This window comes from Labeo rohita, chromosome 14 (genome assembly GCF_022985175.1).
Source record: "Labeo rohita strain BAU-BD-2019 chromosome 14, IGBB_LRoh.1.0, whole genome shotgun sequence".
Lineage (NCBI taxonomy): Eukaryota > Metazoa > Chordata > Actinopteri > Cypriniformes > Cyprinidae > Labeo > Labeo rohita.
The window spans coordinates 4,406,400-4,421,452 of NC_066882.1; the positions used below are offsets into that span (position 1 = coordinate 4,406,400).

Below are 15,053 nucleotides of genomic sequence, written 5' to 3' on the forward strand. Positions count from 1 at the left end.
ACTCCAATCTTCAGTGTCACATGATCCTTCAGAAATCATTTTAATATGCTGATTTATTTATTTGAATAATATTATGTAATATAATATATAATAATGTTAGAAAGAGTTGTGCTGCTTAATATTTTTTTGAAACCTGTGAACAGGTTGAAACCTTTTTTTTTAAGATTCTTTGATGACTAAAACATTATTAATAACAGCATTTATTGACAGTAAATCAGCATATTAGAATGATTTCTGAAGGAATCATGTGACACTGAAGACTGGAGTAATGATGCTGAAAATTTAGCTTTGCATCATAAGAATAAATTACATTTTAAAGTATATTCAAATAAAAAAATATCTATTTTAAATTGCCATAATTTTTCACAATTTTACAGTTTTTTTTCTGTATTGTTGTTCACATAAATGCAGCCTTGATGAGCATAAGAGGCTTCTTTAAACATTAATAATCTTATTGACTGAGCTTTTGAACACCATTGTATTTCGTAAAGGACAGTTTGTTTAGGATGTCGAGCCATCATTATGGGACTGTGGATGTAGCCGGTTGAGAACAGATAAACAGATGGCAGCTGTCTCCGATATGGCGCTGGCCTTGATCTCTGAAATTTGGGAAAGGACATGAATTACTAAACACTGAGCAGAGACATGAGGATGTGGCGGTAGAGCTCCAGCTGTTGTCTAAAGCATGTGCTCTGTGAAATCTTTCTGGCTGAATGATGACGACTGCAAACTAATATAGACAAGATGTCAGAGTGTTCAGTCAGAGGAGCTCAGACCTTTTCAAATGTATTTTCTCAATTTTACTTTGAGTCTGCAATAAAAAATAAACTCAAAGACTTGAATCTTATGAATCTTATTCATTATTTTCAACTTTTTTATTTTTTACACAAATATTAAATATTTTTTAATTCATACATATCATAAAATTTGACAACCGTGAAGGATTAGTTCACTCCTGAATTAAAATTTCTTGATAAATTACCCACCCCTGTGTCTTCCAAGATGTTCATATCTTTCTTCTGGACCTATAAGTTGTACTAAGTGACAACTTATATATTTGAGTTGATTCAACTTAAAATCTTAAGGCAGCTGGGTAACGAGCCCGGCTTTTAAGTTTAATAAACCAATTTTTGTTCAGTCAACTCAAATATCTAAGTTGTCACTTAGTACACTAAACTAGACTAAACTTATTTGAGTTCACTGAACTTAAAATCTTAAGACAGCAGGTTAACAAATTATTTTAAGTTGACTCAACAAATTGTTTTTTTTTTTTTTTAGTGTATGTGTCTTCACATGTGATCCGATCGACCAAAACGCATCTTAATACCAAGTGTAAAAAGTTAAATCACTCTGAATTATTTGATTTTATTCCCTTAAAAATAATTCAGAAATTAAAAACGTGCTTATACCAGTAGAGGTTTATTCAAGTCATTCTAATTGTGTATGGATGATCTGCCTTTTTAAAGTAGCATTATGTCATTGACCCATACAGTAATCTTCCTGTAATGCGTTTCTAATCTTTCCGCAAATTCATGTCCTCTATCATCACATTAAGGAACCAATGAGTCACCGGCCAGGACTCACGGACGCCTATACAATTTAGTTTGTCGGAAGAGCCGAGCTTACTAGGATCCATCAATTGATCCAGCACATGTCCTTAATGTGAATTTACTTTGCAATAGCTTTTAAACCCTTGTTCTGCTCTCAGTCCCCAAAGGGGATCTGTCACCTGTGTCTGCTTTGTAATCTTCTTGGTGTTTTCCACTCAAATCTTCAAAGTGACCTACATCTCAACCCCTTTGGACTATTTGGGCTTAAAATGTGACCTCTCAAAACAACATATTACAAAGCAGGCCGTCCAGTTCGGTTTCCCTCACCAAAGTCTTCAGGAGCGTGGGTTGTGGCACGATGTTTGAAAGATCAGCCTTTCAGTGTTGATTTACCAGATATCCTGGTTCAAACAGGCTTATATGTCAAATGAGAAGAAAGTGAACAGCCGATAACCCCTACAAATTTACAACAAGTGACAGGAAGTGGGTGTGCGCTCCAATGTGTGTTCATGTGTGACAGACAGGAATTTGCAATGTGAGCTTTTGAAGTTTTAAAAGCTGTGGTGTGTTCCCACCGTGCACAGTGTGAAAAACAGAGGAGCGTTCAGAGGAGAGCGTCAGACATCAGAGACGGCTTGTTTGGTGGAGAACAGGGCTTTTCCATGGGTACTTCAATCCCCTCAGTGACAGATCAAGATAGCTTGTTCCCAAAGCAGCGCACAGCATGGCCACTGTCCTCTCCTTAACATGAAATGCACTCATCAGCATTACGTTCAGCTTCTGGCTTTTTACATATTTCCATCTCTAGAGCTTGATGTTTACTTTTATCCCCAAGGAGCACATTAAGGAACTTTAGAGGCGCAGTGAGAATGTATCAAATAATGTGTTTTTCCTTTATAAAGGAATACAAGGAGACATTTACAAGGATTTTATTAAAATGCGAAACGTCTTTTTTTAAATATTTCTGCTTCAGACTGGTTTTGATAGTGCTGGTAAAGTGGATGTATTTATTGTAGTTAATGAAAGTTATCATGTGCATTGTAATGTTTGAAGTGGATGTCATAACAAATGTCAGTAGAGTGGGAAGACTTTAAAACGAACAGTTCATTCATAAATTTGTACAACCTTACCTTTACACTGTGGAAATACAAAACAGAAGACAGACGACAAAGAGCACAGTGCTGAAAAGGTATGGAGCTCCATAAAGTCTATAGGATACATGAAAATAAATAAATATTTTTTTTCTGCGACCAACCGATTAAATCATCCAAAGTGACTATTACGGCCATAGTTTTTTGTCTCTTTAGTCTGTCCTTTTAGTGACGGGCAGCCCAGACAGAAGCTACAAGAGTTTTCTTTGAATTACATGCCAGAAAAAGATTATTCTGTAACCAGATTGCCAATAATAACCATGAAGGAAAAAAAAAATCTTACTTTTTTTTTTAATTCACCATAAAATGAAAATTACCCCATGATTTACTCACCCTCAAGGCATCCTAGATGTATATGACTTTTTTCTTTCAGACGAATACAAATGGAGTTATATTGAAAAAAACAAATGTTCTGGCTCTTGCCAGCTTTATAATGGCAGTAAATGGGTGTTATTTTTCAGTAGTCTAATAAAGTGCATCCATCCATTATAAAAAGTGCTTCACATGGCTCTCGGGGGTGAATAAAGGATTCGTGAAACAAATCGATGCGTTTTTGTAAGAAAAATGTTCATATTTACAACTTTATAAACAGTAATCTCTATCTTCTGCTAACTGTCGTACTGTCCTACGGATGATGTAGGATTTAAGTGTAGTGTAAGTGAGAATATGTTAGTCTCACGAGAACCAGGGATTGTTTACAGGAACAAAGGAAGCAAAGTTTAACCCCCCAGAACTGTGTTGGACACTTTTTATGATGAAGGGATGCGGGGGTTTTGGGACGTTATTTGACGTTTTTTGGACTATTGAAAAATAACACCTATTCACTGCCATTATAAAGCTTGGAAGAGCCTGGACATTTTTTAATAGAACTCCGATTTGTCTGAAAGAAGAAAGTCATATACATCTACGATACCTTGAGGGTGAGTAAATCATGGGGTAATTTTTATTTTTGTGTGAACTATCCCTTCAAAAAAAATAAATAAAATAATCGGACAATGCGGCAATAAAAATAATCTTGTTTTTTATTGATTTAGGATTATTTTTCATACCCTAAGTCATTTTGTTTCTCCAAAATGTATCTTGATTCAAGAATAAGAAGAAGAAGAAGAATAAGAATAAAACGAAAGAATAAAACAAGAATAAGAAGTCAAAAATACTAAGAAAATCACTTAATTCACAATTTCATACGATTCACAATACGATTTTCTCACAGTTTTATTTAAATGAGTTTAAAGACAAATTATAAATGTCCTTTTATAATTTCTCAAACAAAATGCTGCATATTTTTTTGCGAAATTTAAACGTCACTTATGTCAAATAATAAAACTAAAGTTACACAAATCCCAAATCAAATAAATAAGTAAATGATACAAATTACAACTTAAATAATAATTTGTATAATAATACAAATTAAAGAAATCTATTCATATAACGAGAACGAAATCTCTTTCCTAGCTTGGATTTTTTTTTAAAGAAATATCAGCATACAATATATCCACATTTTCCAGTATGCACCTTGAACAGAAAATGCATTTAAAGCAAAAACAGAATGATCTGACGTTAACTTCGGGAAATTATGCTATATTAATTATGCTATATTAAACTACAAAAACAGCAGACAGGCTGAATGAGAACACAAATTCACTCTCTGACAGCAGGTGGCGTTTACAGAACAGCAGCAATACAGCATTTCCTTGGCTGCTACTGTAAACAAAGCAGCACTGCGCTTATAAACCCTACTTTAATATGTATTATAAAACGGATAGTTCCGATTGATTGATTCTGATTGGTTAAGCTGTGTTAGATGTTGTTGTAAATGACTCTACAAACATACACCTTTGTTTACATCTGTTGCAACCACAGGCCTTTCTGAGGAGCTACATTGTTTGGTGGAAGAATGATGTTTTTAGTAATATCATTATACTTTATTTGCTCTGTTTTATTTTGTGAAACCTTACTATGTATATGAAATAACCATTTTATAAAAGCAATAAGCACTGTGAAGCCGTGGTTTAGAGTGAATTTATATCAGCTAAGAGGCTTGAGCCTAAAAACGTGGGAGAGATTAAAAACGTGAGAGATAAAATCTCTACGTTACACTATAAACACCGCTTAAACTCTCACGAGCGGCCAGAAGTGGTGGTGCGGTTTAACGTGATGTTCCTTTGCTGTCTCACCGCAGGTGCTCTGGCCATATTGATCCCGGAGCTTGACCTGGTCATCTCTCTGGTGGGCTCCGTGAGCAGCAGCGCTCTGGCCCTCATCATCCCTCCCCTGCTTCAGATCATCACCTTCCATAACGAAGACATGAAGCCCTGGGTGATGGTCAAGGACATCGTCATCAGTCTCATTGGCTTTGTGGGCTTTGTGGCGGGGACGTACATCTCCATCCAGGAGATCGTGGCACGGAACAACAACAGACACAACAGCACGCTCCTTCAGCTGCTGTGAACGCTGACAGAGCGACAGAATAAATGTAGGCCGTACAGACCCACTGAATCATTTACTCACTACATGCTCCTTTGATTTCTGCTCGGTTTCGCTTGGGATTCTTCTTACTGAACGTCCGTAGATGGCTCGTGGATTTTTTATGGGTTTTTGTCCTTCGGTTTTTACAGCACTGAAGTCTCTTATATCAAGTTCCCAAGTTACATTGGTTTTAATGAACCCATTTGTAGGGTCAAACCGCCTTTTAAAGGCGAATGTTAACAGAATAATATCTATATTGCTCATTTTAATGTCTTGTTTACAGTGTTTCAAACTGATTCTCAGTGAATCTAAAAGAAGTGATGTGAGCAAGTTTGTAAATGTGTATTTGTATTCCTTGCTCTTGTTTTCAAGACCAAAAGCAAGTTATTTACTTCTGCATATTACACACAGACTCAACCTAGATTGTAAATATGTGGAAAATCCATTCAAAGTACAGAATGTTTTATGTTTGCACAATTACACAATATCTGGTACCTCTCAGTCTCAAACAGTCAAAACATATGTCAGATCAGTGGTCTTGAAATAGTTGAATCTGCACATGTCTGATTTTAGATTCTTTTTTTTAATTGATTTGCATTTTAAGTAATGTTTCATTGGTTTATTTTTATTTGTGTCGTCTCGCACAACAGTCTCGCACAGGTGCCATCAGTGAGTCATCTCACAGAGAAATCTGTTGATAGGACTTGATTTTTCTACTTTTTTGTCTTATTATCTACCAGCTGTAGCTTTTTCAGTATCTACATAAGGCCAGATCTTATTCCAGATGTGCAGTGTATAATTGTTTTAAAACAGGCTCCAGATCTCATGATGTTTAGCACACAAAACAAGTTCAGGAGTGTGTGTTTAACTGTGTGCATGTTGAGTAACTTTAATTTTTAAAACATTTGTACTATTGTGTTAAACACTTTTTACTGGGGTACTTGAATTTTTGGTTTTAGTTATATGATTTTGCTATATATATATATATTGATGGCAATGCCAAAGTTATTGACTGGAATTTGTTTTGTTTTTTTTATCATTTACTGTAATTTTTGCAGTTGCTCTCAACTGCAGCTTTAGTAATTGCAGTGTTTTAACGTTTTATGATTTCATGGATTTTTGCCTTATTGTACATATGCTGTAGGTCGTTTATGCATGCTCACCTTGTTTCGAAAGTATGTAAAGGTGAGATTGCAAACAGAGAAATGTCACATTGCTCATTTTTGTACATATTACTAGCTCATTTATTTGTTGACATGAGAGTTTCAAGGTCCACCTGTTGAAGTTGCCTCATTGTATTTCTGGTTGATTTAAAACAGCAGGTCTTGAGAGCTGCTATGCGCTCTGTGTTTGAATTAAAGAACCGATAGCCTGTCATGATGTTTGCAAGTGTACTGCCTCTTTTTCAAGTGTGTTTTTTCTCCCTGCTTCTTTTGCTGCAGGACAGTGTTTTCCAGTCAAGAGTATGCATACTTCAGGGGTACTTTGTTAGGGTTAGTTTACCCAAAAATTAAAATTCTGTAATTAGTTACTTTATGTCGTTCCAAACCCGTAAGATCTTTGTTCATCTTCAGAACACAAATTAAGCAGTAAGGATATTGATAAAACAGTCCATGTGACATCAGTAGTTCAATCTTAATTGAACGTGCGTTGAAGACTGACACAGAAGAGAAGAAATTGTTGAATATAGGGGTCATATGATGCGGTTTCTTGTTTTTCTTTGGAGTGTTGCAAGCTGTTTGTGCATATGTAAGATCTGTAAAGTTGCAAAGCTTAAAGTCTCAAACCCGATGAAATATTTATTATAAAAGTTAAGAATCAGCCACGCCTTCCTAAAACGGATCGTTTAAACACGCCCCCACACGTCTACGTCACGGTGGGATGTATGTATGTGGGAAAGGAAACTAAAGGCCGTTTTCATTGGATGGAAGACAGTGGAAGAGAGGCTTCACTACGCTGAATAAACAGCTTTTTAGAGGAAACGGCTTATCATTTAATTAATCAACAGCCTGTCTGCTAATCTTCAACATATTTTACATTATACAATACTTTTGGATTTAATTATTTTTAGTTTTATAAGAGAAGTCACTGATCTTTTGCAACAAGTGGGATTCAGCTTACGCATTTCTCATTCATTACTATGGTATCTGTAAACAGCAATTGAGTGAAATTCACTGACGTCATTGCTGTAATGTGATTGGTTATTAATGGACACGTGATCCAAGCCGTTACGCTTTTTCCAATAGTAAGTAATACAGTATTGTTGCAGTCGCCGCCATGTTGTGGAGATGCTGTACTTTATTTAGCCTTCCAAATGAGGACACAAGTAGAAATCAGTGGTTAAGTTATATGTACAACACTGTTCCGGAACAGTACAACGCAATTATTCGAGTGGGTGCTGCGCATTTTACGGAGGACTGTTTACTGAAACCTGGGAGAGTAACTGTTAGCCTACAATGCCAGCTGTAACGTTACACAAAGGGTTACGTTGCAAGGACAGTCTAGCGCTTTATGGCCTGTACTGTAAGTATGTTTTCATATTTTAAGAATCTGCTACTGACTATTTAAATGCCAGTTTTGAGCAGTGTAAAGTAGTGCTTGTTTGTCGTTTCTGCGATCACAAATGCAGACATGGTGTTATGTTTACGCGGCGCAACACAATGCGTAAAAGACATTATGTGTCATTATAATCAGTAGTTATGTCACCACTGGATGCAACAAATGCTTAATTTATAATGGCTTTTATTGTGTTTGTCTCGTCGCACCGGGAAACGGCATCACAACATGGTAAGGGGCGTAACATTTCCATCACATGCTTGAGGTATTCAGCCAATCACAACGCATCGGATAGCTGGCCAATCAGAAAACACCTCGCTTTTCGAAATGATAACCATAATTTAACCATGGTATTTGTAGTAAAACTATGGTTATACAAATGGTAATCAATTCGCCAAAAAAACATGGTTACTACACTTTTACTACAATAAAACCATGGTTACTTTTCGTAAGGGTTACTCGTTAACCCTCAGGTATTGTTTACTTATAATGTGACCATACAGCTTAACTATTTTTCAGTTAAATAAATGTTCTATATTTTAGTATAGTAATTTTTAATATTTTATGGATATTATTTAGTACTTGATACTATTTGTCCAATAATTATGGTCCATTAATGACTTAAAATATATATATATATATTATTTTATATTTCTATTACTTATATTACGATTAGTGTAGTATTTAAGGTTAAACAGAGAAAAGAGGTTTAAATTCCAATGCAAAGAAGCAAATTAGAGTCATCTTGTGGTCAGAAAAAAATATCATTTATAATGCCATGGTTTACCCACTAGATACCTGTATGCCTCTTTAAAAAATACACATGTATCTACAATATTGCAGGTCATACCTGCATTTTTAAATGTGAAATTTAAAAAGTTAATAACACATAAATAGATATGGAATCGAGATCGCCACACCCTCCCCCAACCAAACCCCCCACTCCAAAACAAACAAAAAAAAAATCTCACTCCAAGCTGAACTTAAAAGTTTTTTAAACCTCAGATCGCATAAACACATTGCATTACACCAAATACACAAAATAATTTTCTTTTTAGCAACATCATATGACCCCTATAAAGTCGTTATTTTTGTTTTCTTTGTGCACAAAAAGTGTTCTTGTAGCTTCATAAAATTACATAAAATCAAAGTTGCGCTGCTGTCTATACAGGGTCAGAAAGCTGTCGGATTTCATCAGAAATATCTTAATTTGTCTTCTGAAGATGAATGAAGGTCTTACAGGTTTGGAACAACATGAGGGTGAGCAATTAATGACAGAATTAAAATTTTTAGGTGAACTATCCTTTTAAAGGTGAAGGTATTTTGAAATGAAGCTGAAATATTTCTTGTCACATTAGTTTTAGAAATCTTTGAAAGGGCAGCATTTTAAGAGGTGCATTTGTAAAGGTAGTGCTTTTGGTAAAGCTCTGATGAATTTTAACACATGCAGTCATTCAGTGTCTGTTGAGATGCTTGCATGTGACACATACCAATAGAATATGGCTTTTTATGAGGGAAAATGTGCAGAGAAATAAAATACACATTTCATCACTGAATATCAGCATTGCTGTGATAACCTGTGTTTGCTTTCTGCAGACATTTATGGATGATTTGTGTGAATTATAGCTGTAATTATTTATTCATTTTACTTTTATTACCTTCTAATATGACTTCTGCTTAAATGAACGAGCTGCAAATGTTGATTTGTAATCTACAACTCTTTCATTGAAGTTGCATCATGGCAAAGCTTTGGTTGGCGTGGTAAAGGCTAACATCCGCAATACTGTGTCAGAGATTGCAATAACGGTGTTTTGTACTTCGACAGATCAAAAGGAAATTGCAATGGTAGGTTGTCATTATTTATAAGGAAAAATAGAGTGTGGACTAAAGTAAAGTTTTGACCATGGTCTATTATGTAGTTTTGGGCCTCAAATGTTCTTACTTTTTTTTTTTTTTTCTCTCCAGCTGCTTGTTTTTTACAAAACAACAAACAACAAAAAAACTCCAAGTGTCCAGCAGTGTGCAGGATGTACTGAAGGTCAAGTAATGTCTGACTTGCATCAAAAAAGTAATACAGAAATGTTCCTGGTTCAATACAGGTTAAGCTCTACCGACAGGGTCATAGCATGCTGTTGATTACAATACACATCAACTTTGGAGACCTATCGGAAAAAGGCATTCCTCTGAGTGAAAAAGTAGAATTTGCGACTTGTGTTTTTGTTAAAATGTTAATATTCTTCCACACAATAGCGACTGTTATTTGAGGTGTCACATTATGATCTGATTTAGCTTCCAAACCCAGCTTTTGTTGTTGAACATCAAGTGGAGATCCAACACAGAAATTATTATTGCACAATTTCATGGTTTCATGTTCTCGGCAGGCAGAAATTCGCCAAGCAGAACATATTGTGGTCGGCACAAACCATATTTACAGCTTGTGAAGCTGTATTTAATTAGTCTGGGTTGTGTTTTCTGTTACCTTGTGTAGTTTTTGTTCATGGAAGAGATGAGACATGACCCATCAACACTGGCATCTGTGTAATTTGGCTAGCGTTTACCAGGACACGGATGAATTTTGTGAGTTTTGACGTCAACGAAATGTGAAGCTTGTTAATAGGTAACAAATTAAAAAAAAGGTTTTTCTTCTATGCTTTGACTGTACCTTAATCTCTCCCTGTTCTGTCTTGTGCTATTCAGAATGATTTCTGAAACTTTTCCATCATTTTTCATGTTTACTACCTCCTTGAATCACTTCTTGTATTTCTTTGGATAAAAGCGACTTCTTAATGAATAAATGTTAATAATAATGTTATTATTGCATCATTGAGCAAATTATTGAATTGATTAAACCTATGTTAAAGTTACTGCTAAGGAAAAAACTGTCTATTACAATGTACAAAACATCTGGTCTAAAAAAGGATGATTCCTGCAATTAATTTTAATAAGAAGTCCTCTGAAGACATAAAAGTCATGCTGGTTTCACTTACCTGGATGAGCACATTAATATGAAGCATAGCTATAGTCAACACTGAATATTTGGAAATATCTGGTCACTGAATTACATCATTGACCAGTCAGGTTTTCGAGAGAACCCTATAATAAGTGATTATATCCAATCAAACTTATTAGACAGCATGATGGGAGAAACATGATTTTTTGGTCACACACAGTTCTCACTATTGAAGGTGCTGTATGTATTTTTATTTTTTATTTTTTACTTAACTAAAGCATAAAAATACCATATGTTTGCAAATGTTTTTAAAATATGCTAAGTTTACAACTTGTTTCTCTGAAAAATCAATGTTAGAGCCAATTATTCGACTTAAAATGTGTGTTCCATGTCAGAATGTCTGTTTTTGTTTTGATCTGTGTGACTCTGCCCACTGCCAGTTTATCCAATAGGATTTTCACACCCGGGTTGCCAGATGGAGGAAAACAGTGTAGTGCAGCCATGGTAGCCAGCAAACAAACTGGGTCAGAAATCACAGATTCTACTTGACTCAAAACACCTTGGCATCCATCTAAAAAGCTCTGTGAGCTCACTGTAAGTTGATTAAAACATAATCAACTTACAGTGTGTAAAGCTTGTAGCACATCCATTGTCAAGTGCACTTGTTCCTGTTAGTGTCTCAATTTGGCAACCCACGTGAGTGTAGAATCTGAGGAGGGGGAGCGGAACGAACAACGCTCTCCAATTGTTTGAATTTGGGCTGCAGTACCTATTTTTTATCACTAGCTGTCAATATTATACTGCACCTTTAACTTTTGCATAAGAAAACTCCCAATTTGCTGCTTATTAATAGTTATTAAGGTAGTTGTTAAGTTTAGGTATGGGGTTGGAATAGGGGATCTAAAATATGGCATGCAGAATAAGGCATTAATATGTGTTTTATACGTACTAATAAACAGCCAACATGATAATAATATGCATTCTAATAAGCAAATTGTTAAAGGGGTCATCGGATGCAAAGTTCACTTTTTCATGTTGTTTGAACATTAATGTGTGTTGGCAGTGTATGTACACATCTACCCTATAATGATAAAAATCCATGCAGTGGTTTTTAATTAATCTAGACATAATATAATCTTTTTCAAATCGAGCCATTCTCAGATGCCTGTTGATGTGGCATCACACCGACAGAGGCCGCTCCCACGATAGTTGATTGACATGAGCGTCTTACCTCAGACCAGCTGTCACAGTCCAACCTCCATTGTTTTGATGCTGGAGCAGTTAGCGATTGAGGTGTTGTGTTGCTGGTTGTAGTAATGAACATAGTGGTCGTCATTTACTCCCGACATCTGAGCCGCTGAAGATCCAGTGGATTAAGTTTGTTTGTGAAGGGAATGCGCCTGCCGATCTACATAAATGTGTCTATTTTCGAGCAAATCTTTCATTATCCAGCTTCACTTACAGCAGAAGTGAGTATAAGGGTTTTTTATGAATCTCTGCAATTACCTTTCCTAATAACGTGCTAGTTAGCAACTTTAGTGCCTAAACATGGTTAAATGCGGCTAAAGTAATCAGGCTCGTCACTCCACAGAGAGAAAAGAGGGGCGGGGCAAGCAGAGCTCATTAACATTTAAAGCAGCCTTGACCAGAACAGGCTGATTTTTGCAGAGCTGATTTTGGCAAGGTAAAAAGGGTGTTGTTTTACACAACCACTGAGAATTTTAAACCAAAGTATATTATAGACTTTTCATTAAGACCTTAAAGAATCATATCAACTTGTGGAAAATGGACATCCGATGGCTCCTTTAATAGTAAGAATTGGTCCTTATAATGAAGTGTTACTGACTTTTTGAAACTGTGAATCAGTTGAACCAGTTACTTTGCAAAGTCACTTTTTCGAAGTGTTTGACACACTGTTAATAGTCAGAACGATGGAAACGCATAGAAAAATTAAGCCCAGAAATGCTTAAAAACAATCACCTAGAATCAATTTGCAAAGGTTTTATTGAAAGTGTGACCTATTAAATGCAATTACCCTCTAATAGGCGACCAATATGAAGTGTAAAATAACATAATGAGCAGCTAATAAGAGAAACTCTTCCTTTTTGTTAAACAAATCTCACACTAAAAAGGTCAACAAATTTAGTCCAAGATCAGATTAAAAAAAAAAAATGGTTTGTGGGTTCACAGTGATCGCCCCCTAGTGGTGACCTATTAAATGTATAGTTTACCCAAAAATGAAATTCTGTCATTAATTACTCTGCCTCATGTTGTTCCAAACCTGTAAGACCTTCGTTCAGCTTCAGAACATAAATTAAGATATTTTTAATGAAATCTGAGAGCTTTCTGACAGAAACACAGCTACCATGTTCAAGACGCAGAAAAGTATTCTTGTAGCTTCATCCTCTGATGTCACATGGACTATTTTAACAATGTCCTTACTACCTTTCTGGGCCTTGAACGTGGTAGTTACATTGCTGTCTATGGAGGGTCAGAAAGCTCTCGGATTTAATCAAAAATATCTCAATTTGTGTTTCGAAGATAAACGAAGGTCTTACGGGTTTGGAGCGATATAATCAAAGAATTTTCATTTTTGGGTGAACTATCCCTTTAAAATTTTTGTCTCATTTACTGAGATCACATGACTTTGGTAGTTTGCATGCATGCCCTGAATCACAGGTTAAAAAAATGATTTGCAAAAGTTTCAAAGCTTGATGAAGTGGGGTCAAGCCACCATTTCTAATATAATTTTTTACGTATTTTAACATTTTAATATTCCATTCAATATTCGCCACCCAATATGTTTCCACTGTAAGCACATCCCTTTAAATGCAATCTATATACAATGATTTTCTGTAGTAATGGTGCTGTTGATAGAGCTCAACTCGCATTGAAGCGGGAACAATCATGTAAGCGTATCTAATCATACCTGCTCCTGATGGAGCATAATTTAAGCAGTGTTATAAGCTAACTTTTACTGTGGCTTTGTGTGAGTCTCGGCATCTGTGTGACGTTTCCGTTTTGTTTTCAACCCCTGAGGCATAAATCCACCATCTACAAGCTATTTGTCCTCACTGACCCACAAAGCTCCCTGTCAGAGATCTATACTTCTCCTTCAGCTGAACCTGCTCTGAATGGATAATGATGACTGGCAGCACACCATGAAGAAAACTGCCTGGGGCAAGCGTTAGTTTCTAACGTGTGTTGATTTGTATTTATTGTTTGTAAAACACTTGACGCGCTAAAAAAGCATGCACCTAATCAAACATGTATGTCTGGTGTTCGTCTATGAAAACAACCACATGTCAAAAAAAGTTTCTTTATGTTTATGAGTGAAACACCCCTTCATTTCCCCAAAGTGGAGTGAATATTTCACAACATGTTGCACAGTGATTAAATTTTATTAAGACTTGTTACTTTTAAACATGAATGCAGCACTCAGATTCCCAGTGCATTCATAGGAATGTTTACATATAAAAATATGATTGTTTAATAAATATTTGATCAGAAAATGTGCGGTGGAGAATTCAGATAACACAGCATTACATTTTTTTGATTTCCACCTTTACACACAAACACACAAGTATTTGTAAGATACATAGAAGTGCTTTCCATTGTAACACTCAGAAAGAAACTTCAGATTCCTTGTGCATTTTTTGCGACATTCAAGTTCATGAATCTAATGGATTGATAAACTGCTGTAACTCTTTCAATTCATTTTCTTAGTTTTACCCAGAAAACAAGATATAATATGAATTTTCATATTTTAAATTGTATTTTAAATTGTATATTGTATTTGTGTAAAATAATTTAGAGTAAATCATACATTCTTTTTTGCAACTGAGGTATCAAATAATAGAGTTGTCATTCATTTAGTGCAGCAAAAATATGCTTATCAAAATCTCCTAACATCTTCATTAATATATGCTAATTTTAATTCATTCATAACATAGATATATTTTCCTATTTAATAATAAATCTCAAGTCTCTTCAAATATGTGACTTCTGTAACCCTAATAAAATGTAACTGACTGAGTTAATTAAACTGAGAGCAAATGATATGTAGATTTAGATTTTTAATCATAATCTTAATTGTAACCTGAAAATCCTCTCATGATTTAATAAGCTCCATTAGTACTTCAAAAATTCACTAATTGCTTTCGTAGATCTTTCTCCCAAATATTTAACAAAACTAAGACACCGTGATCAGCAGGGTTGCCAGGTTTTCAAAACAAAACCCTCCCAATGGCTACTCAAAACTAGCCCAAAAGTAGCCCGATCGCATTTCAAGGGGTAAAATACACATTTTTTTGGTGGGATTCCCTTGGTAAAATTGCATTCAAGAGGATAAATATTAGATTATTGGGGTCATTTCAA

The 15,053-nt window shown here is 35.3% G+C and overlaps 1 protein-coding gene across 1 annotated transcript in view; it reads left to right on the top strand.

Moving 5' to 3' along the window:
- slc36a1 (solute carrier family 36 member 1) overlaps positions 1-6,545 on the top strand; it is a 43,707-nt gene extending 37,162 nt beyond the window's left edge. The window contains exon 12 of the mRNA XM_051127916.1: positions 4,884-6,545. Within this exon, the coding sequence (XP_050983873.1) occupies positions 4,884-5,152 (269 nt within the window). The 3' untranslated portion in view covers positions 5,153-6,545. The remainder of the gene's footprint in view (positions 1-4,883) is intronic.
- Positions 6,546-15,053: the final 8,508 nt, after the last annotated feature.